At 47.0% G+C, this 16,356-nt stretch overlaps 1 protein-coding gene across 1 annotated transcript in view; it reads left to right on the top strand.

Annotated features, from left to right (window-relative positions):
* The first annotated feature begins 1,134 nt into the window (after nucleotides 1-1,134).
* The window catches only part of LOC119180998 (proteasome assembly chaperone 3), a 30,920-nt gene continuing 15,698 nt past the window's right edge, over nucleotides 1,135-16,356 (top strand). Inside the window, exon 1 of the mRNA XM_075875022.1 lies at nucleotides 1,135-1,284. Within this exon, the coding sequence (XP_075731137.1) occupies nucleotides 1,255-1,284 (30 nt within the window). The 5' untranslated portion in view covers nucleotides 1,135-1,254. The remainder of the gene's footprint in view (nucleotides 1,285-16,356) is intronic.

Raw genomic sequence — 16,356 nt, 5'->3', positions numbered from 1 at the left:
AAGTATGCCACATGATAGATTCACCTGCTCTCTGTGCATCGCACAGCCACTGTCATTGTCGCTGCCCTGTCACCTCTTATATGCACAGCATGTTAAGAGCGAGCTTGATCCGGTGGCGTCCGCGCTCCACTCCACATGCGCATTGCCCTCTCCCTCTTTAGATCTCGAACGCTCTTCCTCTCTCGCCTCGCAGCGCCTAGGCAGGCAGCGTCTGCTAGCCAACGCTCGCTCTCCCCCCTCATTCTATCAGGGGCTGCGCCGTGCTCCCAGCTGGGCTGCAGAAATTAGACGCCTTCTTCTTACCACTACCACCACCCCTCTCCCTAGGGATACCTCCTAGCGGCATTTACTCGACCAAGGCTTTCTCATTCGCGCGCTCTCTCTCTTTCTCTCTTACGATATATATATATATATATATATATATATATATATATATATATATATATATATATATATATATATATATATATATATATATATATATATATATATATATGTGTGTGTGTGCAGGCATAGTGGTTGAGTGGCCGTAGCGTTGAAAGTAGTCAAGTAGACCCTCCGTGAGCGGTCACAACGTGGTTTATTTCGACGTTTCGGCCTAGAGTCTGGCCTTCAGGATACGTGTGTGTGTGTGTGTGTGTGTGTGTGTGTGTGTGTGTGTGTGTGTGTGTGTGTGTGTGTGTGTGTGTGTGTGTGTGTGTGTGTGTGTGTGTGTGTGTGTGTGTGTGTGTGTGTGTGTGTGTGTGTGTGTGTGTGTGTGTGTGTGTGTGTGTGTGTGTGTGTGTGTGTGTGTGATTCGGTCCCCGCCTCTTCCAGAAATATGAAAATAACGGAATGTGAAGGTCGTCGATAAGGGGGTGTGAGCCCTCACTCGCCCGACCCCCCCTCCCTTTCCGTTTACGCACCCCCTGTTCTTGAACTTAGTTCCCGTGACATTCTCGTCCCTCTAATCTAGTGCCTCCTCTTGATGAGCACTCGTGCGACATTCCCGCGTGAACCCAGATGAGATTGGGCTCGCGGTTGTGCGCGTGTCTGCCCTGCAGTGGCGACAGTCACGACACTTCAGTGACTGATAGCGAGTGCCTACAAGAGGGCGCCCCAATCTCTCGAGTGTCCAGCGATATCGGTCGTCGCCATCTTGTCTTCAACCAAGGGCGCTCACCTCGGCAACAAGACGGACTCTTCGTGTGGCTTCTTAAGAGGCGCTAAAGTCATGAGTGCCTGCAGGGTTCCGTTCGGCGCGGGGAGGGGGGTATGCAGTGCCCCCCTCCCTATCATGTAAATGTAAGTGGCTGACCTTGCGCTTGAAAATTTTCGGGCTGTGAGCGCACGCCTACGCACTGCCCCCGTATTTTACATCTTCCTTCGTCTGTCGTCTTACTCATATGTCTCTCGCTTCAGATCATGCTCAACCAACACGGCCAGTTATCGGTGCTTTACGTGCGGAAAATTCAGCAAAGCGACGCTTTGGCGCCCATCTGCATGATATAGGCAACCTTTTGTTTCTTACTTTACTGACTTCAAAAGAAATCAATAATAATATCTGGCGTTTAACGTCCCACGAAACCGATGCGATTATGAGGGACGCCGTAGTGGAGAGCTCTGGACATTCTGACCGTCTGGTGTCCTTTAAGCCGCACTGACATAGATCAGTACACGAACCTCTACCATTTCGCCTCCATCCGAATACGACAACACCGCGACCGGGTTCGAACCCTTGACCTTAGGGTCAGTAGCCGAACACCGTAACCGCTACACCACCGCGGCGGTAAAAGGAAATAAAAACTTACTTTTCTATTTATCTTTCTTTTTTTTCGCTTTTGAAGTTAGCTGAATAAGTGAACAAGAAAGCAAAACAAAGAATGCTATGGGATATCTTTCGCTTTCTTCGGTCCGGGCTGTCCGGCGCGCAAGTTATTCCTCGAAAGGAGATAACTTCGATGGTGAAGAACTCGCACCGCCACGAACGGTCGCGCAGAGAGTGCGCGGATATCCGAGAAAGTCTGGTATGTTATCGCAGATATCGCGCTGTAAGACGAAGCGAAGTGAAGCGACTAAAGATCGCAGCCGCGACGACGTGACAGGCGCTAGTCGGACAGGGAAAAGTTGAGCGAAAGTACGCGCTCTTGGGAAAGAAAATAATAAAGTCATACGTTACTCTCTTCTGAGAGTCGTGACGACGGCGTAAGAATGCTTTCTTACACCGTGGTCCTGCCATATGTGCTAGCCAATTTTAGTGGAGTGCAAATTGTGAGCATTCCGATGGAGGCGGAAATGTTGTAGGCCCGTGTGCTCAGATTTGGGTGCACGTTAAAGAACCCCAGGTGGTCGAAATTTCCGGAGCCCTCCACTACGGCGTCTCTCATAATCATATGGTGGTTTTGGGACGTTAAACCCCACATATCAATCAATCAAATTGTGAGCTGCTGTACACCGTATAATAAAATCCAGGAGGAGGGAAGAGGCCGGGGCACAACCTGTTCCCGCCTCCGCCCTTAATGGTCACGTCTTGTATAGATGTCTGTATACACACATGCGCACACATGACATAAGCACGTGCATAAACGGAGGGTCTGACCCCCCTCCCAGGGGTAATCGAAGCAGAGTTGGGCGCAATTTTTTTTTTCTGCCGGGTTGGCAAATGGTCACTTTGCGCTATAGTGCACGACGGACTATCTGGGGGTGGGGGTTGGGGGCGTAGCCACTCCTTGGCTACACCCTTGGGTCGAAGCATCTCATGAGATTGACGTATCGTGTAGTCACGGTCCATCATGAAACGGATATGCACCTAAAAGAAAAAAAGTCCAGCTTCTTGCCTCTGGTCCACTAAAATGGAAGTCATCAGTCAGACAACAAATAGCCGACGACGTTAGTGAGGCTCAAGAGAGGCAAGCGAGACAACGAAGGCAAGGTGACAGTCGATGTTGAATTGTTAAAAAATGATTAGTCAGACGAGTTGGCCACAGCGATAGGACAAGTTAGAACGCTGGTGCCGTCCGAAAATTCTGTCACAAGTGCATCTGGCTGATCAAGATTTAAGAAGTCCTTATTTACGTTCAAATTTTTTCAACTGACATTCCTATTTTCGAGTACATTAATTTCATAGTAGGTTCGTTGAACCTTTTTTTTTTTTTCAAGTAGAACGGTAAGAGTTTGTGAATGCAGTGCCCTGAGGGGCAGCTTGAATGGCCTTATTTTTTATGTTTAATGGCAGTCCTCTAGTAATATATAAGTATCTACCTGTTATGGCATTTAAACATTGAAAAGCAGGAGTCGTGCCAGTGATAACCCATATTCCTGAAAAAAAAAAAAAGGGGGGGGGGGGGGGTGACCATAGAAGGAGAAGTAACTAGAGACCTAACCTCGTCAGAACAAGTTACCGCAGCTCCTCTACACCTGCCCCGGGCGATTCTGGTCGCCCTCGCGAACATTGCCACTGTTTCCCGTCCTAGTTGATAGCCACGTGTGATAAAATCCCGCCTTTTCGCCGGTTCAGCCACGCCACATCGTCTGCTTTGCAAGCAACCTTCGGATCGGAACAACTTCTCGGCTGCTCTTGCGAGTTTCTTATCGAGCGTCTTGCGTAACGAGCTCAAATTCTTTGGTGTCGAAGTCGTACATGAACAGGCGTAGCTTCACCCGCCGCGCTGGTATCATAGTTTGTTTAGTCGCAGTGTTGACCCTTTAGTGAGGGTCGTTGCACGGAGGGTGTCAGTAATTAAATTACATAATAACATATCTAAAGAGTACTTGTGAGCAACATTTTAAAAATGGCATTTATATTATAACACCCGTATTAGAAACATGGCTACATGCAGTTGTAGCTATTAACATCTGTTACACAAGTTATGGAAGTTACACAGCATTTGAAGTGAAGATTCAGTCGGAGACAACTATGGTTTACGAGATTACTCTCACATGTGGCTGTGTTTTACACAAGATAAATCAGTCGAGCGAATCGGCGAGCATGAACGAAATGCTTAATCAAAATAAACTTGGCCAAAGTTCGCCTAAGCATATTATCGATCCCCCTTCAAAGTCTTGTGACCGCCGATTTTATGACGTGATAATTATTTCCAGAAAAGAATTGTAAAACAGCCAGAGAATGTGATATCTGTATTATATTCATATCTGTATTGGTCCCGTATCGGCAAAAAAAAAAAAAGTTGCATGTGCGTGAGTAACTCGTATAAATCCGAGAAAAAGGTTTACGAGGCATGAGTTATCTGAACACCATTGATGTGGACATGTTTTCCGTGCATGCGCTGGGAAGAATATATATATATATATATATATATAGCAGTTTTTAGGGCATTTGATCGCTCCCGTCAATTTCTGCGATTGTGTTTTTTCGTGCATAAAAGCGTACAGTGTCCGTCAAAAGTTCTCGGTGCCGTTATCCCGTGTATTCCTCTGGAAGCGTGACCTGGGAATGTTTGGCGAACTTTGTACAAATGCATGATCCATCTATAGCCACCGCGGTGACCCAGTCGTTATACAGTGCTCGGCTGCTGACACGTAAGACGCGGGCTAGATCTCCGACCGTTGATCCGTAGGTCCCGGGATCGAATCCCGCGGCTGCGGTGGCTGCATTTTCGATGGAGATGAAAATGCTGTCGGCCCATGTGCTCAGATTTGGGTGCACGTTAAAGAACTCCATGGCAGGTGGTCGAAATTTCTGGAGCCCTCCACTGCGGCGTCTCTCATAATCATATGTTGGTTTTGGGATGTTAAACCTCCGCACATCATATTGGTACACAGGCCTGTATACTGCGCAATGTGGACACCAGGTGGTCGCAATTATCTGGAGTCCGCCGCTACAGCGTATCTGATAGCCCGAGTTGCTTTTGGACCTGTAGCAATGTAAAGCCAAGGTCTGGACGCGGACTTTTACCTACTCGAAGGTGGAGCGAAGGTTATCGACTGCAATGATTTATGGCCAAGTTTGTTACTTCGTTCAGGCGGGGATAGTGTATACGTGACTGGTCGTATTCATTGCATAAATACTACATGCCTCAAGCTTACCTTAGGTCATGGTTCGGGTGATTGATTTGGCATACGTGGAGGCAGCTTTTGTTGCGTTATTGATATGTCGGGGTACCTCTGTGCAGTCCAACTCACACACCCATAACAGAAAGAGCAATAGGTGTAGTCTAGTGCTGCTGCTGCTGACAATGGTGTCATTGAAACTGTGGTTGGAAAAGTTCCATCGGCTAGTCGCAGCGCGAACATATGACAGACGCAGGCCGTGAAGACAGCGCGCTTTGCGAATGAAGGGCCTTCGTCGCGCGGCAGGCTTGAAATGACGCCTTCTTCGAGGCGACCTCGGAGCATATGCATCCACGGACGGCGATGACCATGGCAGTGACGAGGCCTTCCCGCGGATATAAGTGGGCCGCCCTCGGACATGGCTGGTCGCGTTTTGATTGTCGGCATACTGCCCCTTAGTTCGTAAAGAGGTCCCAGTCCACACATAAGGATACACACAAGTGTTGTCGCCGTCCAAGGAGACTGTTTGAATAATTAATTGATGGAGACACACATAGAGCCAAGTTAATGGTTTCGATAAACACCGAGGATCGTGGTGGCATTGATGTAGTCTGGGATACGCGGCCGGGAATTTCCGCACCCGCGCGCGGTGTAGTTCGACTCGTAAAGTATAAGCTCTAGGACGCGGGTTTCATTCCCGACCTCGGCGGCCGTATTTCGACGGGGTCGAAGTGCAGAGAACGCTGGCGTGCCTATGGCGAATTCGAGTGACCCCCGTATTCTAGAACGTCCCTTCACTCAACGCTTCACTTTCACTTGATAAATCCGATAGAAGCGCCGTCTCTAGGCACGGCAGGTCGCTGCATATCGGCGATAATCTGCTGCAATTCTTGGGTAGCGCAGCGTCATTTTCAGCCGAACGGTGGCGCAGCGCTCAACTTTGTGAAGTGAAGGGTGAAAGTCGCGGAGCGTTTGTGAATACGGGGATAAGAGAGCATGATTAAAGGCGTCGAGCTCTGGAAGCGCGGTCACTCGACCTACCTTTGGCAAGCAGCACGTATTCGGACAGCGGGTTAGAGGGTGACTATTGTGAGAAATGACCACCTGATCAAAACGTCGAACGCCTCGGTGTTCCCTGCGGGGCAGCAGCAAACTACGCGTGAAATCGCATGTGCGCCATTATCCCGATTTTCAGTTTTATATGTACTACGTCTGTGTAACGACGAGTACAGGAAACTTAGCCACATAAGCTTCGTGGATGCTACTTGAATAAACGGCGCCAATATGGCCAACATCAGTTGCGGGAAAATACACATAGTTGTTGCCATTAATTACCTTCGCAAAAGGAAAACAAATTAGGGTTGCGGGTTCGAATCCCGGCTGCGGCGGCTGCATTTCCGATGGAGGCAGAAATGTTGTAGGCCCGTGTGCTCAGATTTGGGTGCACGTTAAAGAACCCCAGGTGGTCGAAATTTCCGGAGCCCTCCACTACGGCGTCTCTCATAATCATATGGTGGTTTTGGGACGTTAAACCCCACATATCAATCAATCAACAAATTAGGGTCGATTCTACGAAAGAAAAAAAAAACGCGGTATACTTGATATTCCGACTTTCCTAGTACTTTTGCATATTATGCCTGTATGACCGAATAGCACGAAATTACATTTGGTTTTCAAATAAAAAAAAATTTTTGGAACCAAGGAAATACTAAGAAGCATCGCCACCTGACAACGGCCATTTTACGAAGAGTGCGTTTTTATGAATTCACGATCATGCTAACATCGACACAAGCTATATATATGGCAAATGTTTTTTTTTTTTTCTGAGTAGCACAGATAGAAGTAATGGAGAAACAGCTCACTTATTTTTTTTTCTAATTCTTAGCAACTTCAGTTTTTTTTTTAGAATTAAAAAAAAAGTCTTCTTGAAACTTACTCGTTTTTGAAGTGTGATTTCTGCTTTTGTCAACGTCACAGCTGGTTACATGCATGGTATATATGCATGTAGCAATAATTACAGCTCTGATAGTACTTCATGTGAATAAGTACCCCCTGCATTTTCATTTGTCTAGTAATTTTGGAAGTAATGAATTTTGTTGTTCGAAGGGAAAAAAAAGCAGCTGGTCAATTAAAAAAATCAATGATAAAAATAACTCAGTCTCAATTTTGCTCAAAGTTATTTACTCAGAGGACTGCGTTATCATATTCTGGAGAAAAAAAAAACAAACATGTTGCATCCTTCGGTCAGAACGAACTTGCAAATTTTCGAACATTGTGTTTTCAGAGGGTCGATTGTGACCGCGTAAATGACGTCTCTTGTGGCTAGAAAACATAATAACAGGCTTTTTTTTTTCTTCTCTTATATCGCGAAATAACGGTATCTACTGCGAGTAAAACTGGGGTAGTGCGAGTGTCATAGTTTCGAATTCGAATCGAATAAATCCCGATTGAATAACTCGATTCGAGTTTCGGATAGCTAGTATTAGAAGTTTCGAAAAAATGAAAGAGCGCTAATATATGAAACGTGACAAAGACCAATGTGGCTACTTTTGACTTTGGTGGGTGTGGTGGCTAAAGCTAACTCTACAGCCGTCACTGATAGGCCTTTCGTTGAAACTCTATCTCGTGTCCTGGCGCAAAAGCGAGCGCGTAAAATTTCCGCACGTAAAAATAGTACGCGAGAAAACGCCCAGCCCTACGCCGCTATAGCTTCCGAACCTTGCTATTTTGTCCTGTTGGTTTGCATTAGTGAGTTGCGTCCTGCATGTTACATTGTCTCTTCTTGTATCCGTGTTTTTTTATGCACAGCCTCATACCTACTATTCGCTTCCAAAACCAGGTGTCCAGGAGTTGGCAGAGAGGGCTGGAACCCCCCCCCCTCCCCAATTTTCGCCACTCACGCCCCCGTTGACCCCTCCAAGAGGGAAAGTAGACATAACACGATGACTAAATTCCCCGCCTGCATGCTCCCCAACCCCCGAAGGAAATCACTTACTGTAAGTGAAGGGTGAAGCTTCACTGCATCCCCCTCCTCCCTACCTATTAAATAGATGTATGGGGCAGACGCCACCTCCACCCCCTCTTATGTTACTAGGGCAAGGGGGGGGGGGGGTGCTCTTCTTTGCACTTGGCATATATGTGCATCGGAGATCGCGAGGGCACAACCGTCCAGCTTGAAATCCTGCAGCTCTCGCATTGTGGCGCCCCGCCCTTGGACTGCTTCGACCGGATCCCCACTTTCCTATCTCCTTCTTTTTTCCGTCGCTTGCCTGTCTACTTCTTCGTCTATTTTCCTTCTATTCTTTTTATCCCTCCTTCCCCCCCCCCCCCCCTATAAGGCACTGTACCGTGTCGCCTGAAGGCAGACAGAAATTATGTGCCTTTTTCCTCTTCCTTCTAACCACTACCACCACCGCCATGTGCGTACGTTTACCATTATCGCTTCGATCTATACATTCGTTTGGGTTCGCTGTATACACACTATTGAGGCGGAAATGTTGTAGGCCCGTGTACTCAGATTTGGGTGCACGTTAAAGAACCCCAGGTGGTCGAAATTTCCGGAGCCCTTCACTACGGCGTCTCTCATAATCAAATGGTGGTTTTGGGACGTTAAACCCACAAATCAATCAATCAATACACACTATTGCGTACATCAATCTTACATTCGTGTACGGACAACGCTGACTTACTTCAAGGGCGCCGCGAGTGATGGAACGCTTCCGCTATCGCGCGTAAGCGTCTGCGCATTTCTGCATATTCCGTTCGCAATCGTAATTATACAAACACTCATATCGGCGCCGATCGACTCCATGACGACTGGGTGCGCTCTGACGTATACACCAGCGTTTGTGTTTAGAGGACGGCGACTTCGGCGGCGACCTCGCAGTCGACGACCTACAACGAGTCCTTCCCCTTTCTCTGGGCGACCAAGTTCAACGGCCGACGTCCCGCTTTCGGCCGCTACACCGGCGGCCCGCTTTACGCGAGTGTACGTTGATTGATATGTGGGGTTTAACGTCCCAAAACCACTATATGATTATGAGAGACGCCGTAGTGGAGGGCTCCGGAAATTTCGACCACCTGGGGTTCTTTAACGTGCACCCAAATCTGAGCACACGGGCCTACAACATTTCCGCCTCCATCGGAAATGCAGCCGCCGCAGCCGGGATTCGAACCCGCGCCCTGCGGGTCAGCAGCCGAGTACCTTAGCCACTAGACCACCGCGGCGGGGCACGAGTGTACGTTGACCAAATCAAAGAGACGCTAAAGGGAAACAATAAAGTTTAGTTTGAAAGGGTTGACGCTTGCTTGGGCAAGTTTGTGGGTATTCATTTCAAAAAGTGTTAACAGCGCATAGAACGATTAGCAAATGACTATGGACTACAGGACGCGCTGTTAACATTTTGAAATGAATAAAGTATAGTTTAGATTGATGAGCTACCTCTAAAAACCATAGTGTCGTAATTATGTTGTGACGGTGTTGTGTACAAGGTTAATCTTTCTCGCGGGCATGACGATGTGGATCAAGAGGAAAGAAGCACACCAGAGCGCTGACTCACTGCTAGCAAGATCGCATGGGTGCGAGTGGTACGAGTGTAATTTTTTTCCCGTTTTCTTTCATATTCTTTTAATAACACTCAATTGCGAGTCAATGCTGTTGTGTTGTTCTTGTTCTTGTTGCCCTTTACTTGTGGCTCATACCCACAGTGGGGGATCGGCCAATAATTGAGCGGTCTTATAAAGTATTATTCGATTTTAGAGTAACGGAACTTACAAATTGAAAACGTTACCAATTTTAAAATGAAATTTTGATGATAGCTGATCTGTACTTACTATAAGTTTTTGTATTAGTAATAGATAATAACCTAGATCCTCTTTTTTTCTTCTTCGTCGTCGTTGCGCTGTGTCAAAAATGTTCTGGCGCTAATGACCGTGTTCGCCGATTCGAAAAAAAGGTTCAGAAACAAGCTAGAGAGAACCCACTCTTCGTTGTACTGATTGCGGCTGCCATGTTTTAAAGATTGGACTTGCCCGGCACCGTGGCCTATATATTGGTTGCGGTGCCCGCGACTGCCAAATCGAAGGTCGCGGGGTGTAATCCCGGCCGTGACGGGAGCATTTCGTTGGGGGCGAAATGGCTGAGGCGCGCGTATATATTATAGATTCACCTTCGAGAACTCCACATGCTCCAAATTCCGGACCCTGCGTCCCTCGTAATCATAGCGGGGTTTTTGGGACGTGAAACCCTTGCAGCTGTTGTTATATTATTGGGAAAACTCTACAGCGTCGTTGATTTAATTTCCATAGGTATTAATAGACGAGAAAAACCAATTTGAAAAGCTCCGTCGAAGCGTAGTCTCGGTGAACGGTCAGCTCGATCTCCCATTGTAAGGTGCAACGTACTCCAAGTCGAACGATTTGTCCAAACAAAAGTTTCACTTCTGAGTTTTCCGCCGAAATCATCGTTAGTGATGTCGCGGATTTCAACGTGTTTTCTCTTTTCGTATTTGTTTCACATCGGACGAAATTTTCCGAAAACCATCGCACCTTAATTAACGACGCTAGAGTTTTCATAGGATAACCTATCAGTTCAAACTATTCTTCACTTTGTCACTTTATCTTCCCATTAAGGAGGTGCTGAAATGTCGTTCGTGTTATTAACAAAGCGGAACCGCCGGCAGCCACACGCACTATACAAACTGCAGTTACGTTTTAGGTGACGTCAGTTTAAGGAGGGTACAGACTTGCATGGACGCCTACCTCGATAAGGTTATCGAGCGTGGACGATTTGCGACAATAGGGAGGTTTAGAATAACCTTCGCAGGCGTAACGGTCGCCATGTGAGCTTTAAAATAGCTGATAGTGCTTTCTTTGTTTCCTTTAACTCCTCCTCCCCCGTGTATAGGTATAGGAAAACGGAGGCACGTCCGGTTGACCTCCTTGGCTTTCATTTCTTCCCTTCTGCCTCCTCCCGTTACTTAGCGCGTTAAGTCTGTGGCACCCTTCGAAGACAATGCACGTCATGTTTATCGATTAGGAAGTGGTCCTCAATAGACACCGTCAAAATTTATGACAGTAGGGTTGACAGGCAGGCTAGTTGGTACATATTCATAATGGAATAATTGGAAGCGCAAACCAACTGCGCTTTTTGTCTCTTCTCTTGTGTCCCGTTGGTTCGTGCTTCAAATTATTCCATTAAAAATTTATGACGCCACCGTGGTGCGGAAACTCGCAGATGACGTCGTCACCCGCATTCTTTTTTCGCGCTTTTTTTTTTCTCGCTTACCAAGTCTTTTAAGCAGCGAGCGTGGTGTTTTATAGTATCGTGAACTGAACGAGAAAAATTGTTGTTCCTCGTTTGTCTGTATGTCTCTGTACGTCGAAAAAATGGAAAGTCGCTGATTAATCATGTATGCACGATTTACTACGTACTCTGATAGCGTCGATCAGTCGGTGGCCGTCGATAATTCGATCAGAGGCAAAGTTGATTGATTGATTGATTTGTGGGGTTTAACGTCCCAAAACCACCATATGATTATGAGAGACGCCGTAGTGGAGGGCTCCGGAAATTTTGACCACCTGGGGTTCTTTAACGTGCACCCAAACCTGAGTACACGGGCCTACAACATTTCCGCCTCCATCGGAAATGCAGCCGCCACAGCCGGGATTTGATCCCGCGACCTGCGGGTCAGCAGCCGAGTACCTTAGCCACTAGACCACCGTGGCGGGGCATCAGAGGCAAAGTTCGTCGGCACTAATACACGATCCTTTGAAGAGCTCCAGAACGGCCCCTGAAAAAAAAAAATGCGTTATTCCATCCTGGCGTTTCGTCTTTCTGTCGCACTTCGTGACGCCAGAATGGTGATTCGCGTGATGTCATTAAAGTATGACTCCAGGTTGTAAAAGTTTAATACCTTGAACACTTGAATACTTCCCCCTTTTTTTTCTCTGTCTCTTTTCGCTACACTTCGTTCCATCCTGTAGTATGCATCCTTAGCTATTTCGCATCACCGGTATAATTGACGGGCATTCCGGATATTTCTTTCAAAAGCCACTATAACGTGAAAAAAAAAGCCAGTTATCAAGCTAACGTAGCACGTTACTTGTGTAGGCCTCTTATGTCGGCATGCAGTATTATTGGGGAACATGGTGAAGGCATAAGAGTGGTCTGTCTCACTGTATTTAGTTCACCCCGTGTTTCAGTTCCTATAAATTTAGGGGCTTGTTGTCTGTTACACAATATTAATGAGAACTAAGAGGCAGTGATGCCAAGGAAAGTACAGTTGTTATATGTAGCTGTAATGTATATATGAAAACTGGACGCTAAAGTTGTCTTTGCGTCCACTTTCATTTCTTCACATTTACATTACAACTATGCTTATAACATCCTTCAATTTTCTTCGCCTGTTTTCATTCTCCGATTACGGGAACCGTGATCCGCCCTGATATACAACACTTAGTAGCGGTTTGCCAGACCAATGTACGGGTCGCGACGGCATAGCGCCAAATCTCGACGACCGCCATGCACATAATCTCAGCCCCTCATCAGCACCTATACATCGCGAGCTTGGCTAACTACAACTACTTCGGGGATGTCTTATCGGCTCTGGAACCGGTCTTCGCCGTATAACCACGCCACCACTAGCTGTCTCGACAAGGCTGCATTAGAATTCAAACTTGAGCAGCTATGTTTGGCGTGGATACATCTGCGGTGGATTCAGCGCGCACGGGCGAGACAGGGACGAAGAATTGAGCGGCACAGGACAGGCTCTGACTCGCACCTAAATTTTATTAGGAAGCACACACACACACGTCGGTGACGAGGGCGAATAACACTGAGCATTCAATAACACCCACGCGTGTGTGTGTGTGTGTGTGTGTGTGTGTGTGTGTGTGTGTGTGTGTGTGTGTGTGTGTGTGCGTGCGTGTGTGTGTGTGTGCGTGCGTGCGTGCGTGCGTGCGTGTGAACTCCACACGGTATACCTAATAGAGATCCGATATCATACCTTGCAGGCGCTACTGAAATACATAAGAATGCAACATCACTGAGTGAAATTGACGACAGGCTCACGAACATATCACCCTTTCCTCGAATGCGAAAGGCCTCGATGGCTTCTCTTGTTCTCTGTTGTGAAAGCATCTTTCTGGGGTGCGAAAGAATGGGACTTAAAACCCCGCATATTATTATTATTATTACTATTATTATTATTAATTATTATTATTATTGGGCGCGGAAGCGCGTTCCTGACAATGGGTGGCCAGTATTTATCTCGGGGCTTTTTTGCGATGTTTATACATTGTATATGTTAGTATTTACTAATAAAATTTACTTGCGAGTAAGAGCCTGTCCTGTGCTTCCTAATTGTTTGTCCCGTGTGCGCTTCGTCAACCAAAGGCGGTCATTTTGAACGTTCGTGCATTCGACCTGCGGGAACCGTCAGACCATGCAGCTTCGTTTAGTGCAAATTGGATCTCGTCTGTCATATTGCCAAACTCTCGTCAGTGCGAACCGGTATCAGATGTTTCCTGCTGACCTTGGCCCACTCTATTAAGTCGCTCTGAAAGCGGACAGCTTTGGCACTGCTTTTTACGACGCAGATGTTGATTTTTTTTGTTGCTTTTATTCAGTAGTACGTTGTGAAATGTGTGCTGGAAGCCACAGAGGTATTCTGCAGGTCGCTTTCCTGAAAGCCTGTTACATACGCATTCGTTCGTAATATGTACGCGGTACAGTATTCGCTGCCAAATTTCATGGCCTTGTGGCGGTCCTGCGTATGATTCCTTGATTTAGTTTTTACCTTAGATGCATTTGATATATGGCAGATCTTAGAAAAAAAAGGTGGGGGGGGGGGGGAGGAGCAATATGCTCAAAGGCTCGTCGATGGAAACATTGTTATCAGTCGCTTGTAGACCGAAACTGCGAAGGAAATCCAGGGTTTTCTCACAAGGCTAGATTATTAATTGATTAAAATCTATCATGGTCCAGTGCCGCCATCGGCAGGTGAAGACACGCCGCGGTGGTCCAGGGGTTAGGTTGTTCCACTGCTGACCCGAAATCTCGGCATCTAATCCCGTCGTCGGAGGCTGCATTACGATGCAGGCAGAATAGTATCGGCGTGCTCATATTAACGCGATGGCGTTATTTAGGTGCACGTTCAGAAACCACAGGTGGTCGTAATTTGCGCGTGTGCTCAACGTAATGTGATGTGTCATTTGGAGGTGTAATCGGCAAGAGCTACGCTCCGCCCTCTTGATACCTGTGCTGCCCCGCCTGCATCGATAAATCAGGTTATTTGCTTGAAAGTTCAATCGATGAAGTGCTGACGCTCGACGCTATATGGTGTACGCATATGCAAGGTTCTTTTAGATTAAGACTATTTTTGTAGGCAGTTCTTTTTTCAGTCTTGTCTGTTTCCAAACCACGGTGTAAGAGTATATATACACCGTGTTCCAAACTACTCTTACACCGTGTTCCAAACTGACTATTTTCATATGCCGAAGTTTGGTTATGGATCCGCACCAATGCGCACAAGTGCATACACTATATCGATGCAGCTCTATAGTATATGAGCGGCTGAACAGTACGCATCTGTATTGTATGCGTTATAACATAGCCGCCAATCACAAGAAGAGACTAGGGTTGCACAACACCCATTCTTATGGGTTTCCAACGCTATCCTTAACTGGAGCATTTTGTTTCGTTCTTGGATATAGTGTATTACTGGAATAAACTTAGTGCAATCAATGACCTTCAACGAACAATGTGCGCAGCCAATTAGCTTTCCGCGCACACGCCCTATTGCGCGCTTTCTCGAACTTGGTGCCCTGGTTTGAAGGGCGATGACTGCGCGCCGAATACGGAATGGAACGCTTTCCGTGTCACAGGAGCTCTATACGCGCTTTGTTTAGTAGGTTCATACCTATAGCAGGCTTGTAGTCAGGAAATAAATTTTTTTCGAGGGTGGCTCACTTGTTGAAGGCTTCGAAAAACACTCGCTTCAAAAAACAGAATGCAACTCCTCCCCTCCCCCTCCGTGGATACACGGAGTGCAACAAAACCTCGCGCACGTTAATTGCGGGTTGTGGGAATGATGTGGCCGTGTGCTAGCGACAGATGATGAATCGGAGAAGAATTGGTGAGGCCATTTCACGGTACCGTTTTCGCATGTCGATCAACTTTTCGAAAGCAGTTGGCAAGGTTTATGCAGTCAAGGGAATGCCACCTAAGAGAATACTTTCAGGCCTGTTCCATGCCGCCGTGACGTCACTCGCTTTGCCCGAGCGAGCGCGCGAATACGCGTGGCTGTGAATTCATTACCACCATCATCTCCCGTTAGAAGATAAAGCGTTCGCGGCGAGTTTTACATGCTTAACAGCTTTATTCTGCCTTTTAGGGGAAAAAAAAGAAGGCGCTGGTTCAATTGATTGATTTGTTGGGTTTAACGTCCCAAAACCACCATATGATTATGAGAGACGCCATAGTGGAGGGCTCCGGAAATTTCGACCACCTGGGGTTGTTTAACGTACGCCAAAATCTGAGCACACGGGCCTACAACATTTCCGCCTCCATCGGAAATGCAGCCGCCGCAGCCGGGAATCGAACCCGCGACCTGCGGGTCAGCAGCCGAGTACCTTAGCCACTAGACCACCGCGGCGGGGCAGGCGCTGGTTCAAGTATAATGTATAGCGCTTGGCAGCGTCTGGAGAGTAACCCGTGAGCAATTTCTTCCACGAAAAAGTAAAAGATTGTGCGCTATACCGAACGCGTGGTCGATCTATAAGAGCAAAATTTTATGAACTAACAAAGTGACAAAATAAACAAGTGAAATTTTATTCATTTTTATATACACACACGCACACACTATCTAGAGTATGCAGAGAAACTTTTCCTACTCATTTGCAAAGTTTCTGCAGTTTTATGTGTACTCTTTCGAACATCTGTCTTCATAGACACGTAGTCATTGAGGAGAGTGTGTGCCGCTGCCACATATATGTTATTCGGCACAATGTCAGGGTGACGACCGTTGCACGAGAAAACAAAATCTTTCGTTTAATTAAAATCTCTTGTGACCGGCACAAGGAGTGGCGTTTTTTTTTTTGTCCTGCTTCCCCCCCTCTCAGTAGTGCGTAGAGAAAGAGAGATAAAGATACAAGGAAAGGCAAGGAGGTTAACCGCACGTCTGGTTTGCTACCCTGCCCCGCCGCGGTGGTCTAGTGGCTAAGGTACTCGGCTGCTGACCCGCAGGTCGCGGGTTCGATTCCCGGCTGCGGCGGCTGCATTTCCGATGGAGGCGGAAATGTTGTAGGCCCTTGTACTCAGATTTGGGTGCACGTTAAAGAACCCCAGGTGGTCAAAATTTCCGGAGC

Source organism: Rhipicephalus microplus, chromosome 10 (assembly GCF_043290135.1).
Source record: "Rhipicephalus microplus isolate Deutch F79 chromosome 10, USDA_Rmic, whole genome shotgun sequence".
NCBI lineage: Eukaryota > Metazoa > Arthropoda > Arachnida > Ixodida > Ixodidae > Rhipicephalus > Rhipicephalus microplus.
Note: the sequence above shows the minus strand (reverse complement) of the source record. Positions and strands in the feature narration are given on the sequence as shown.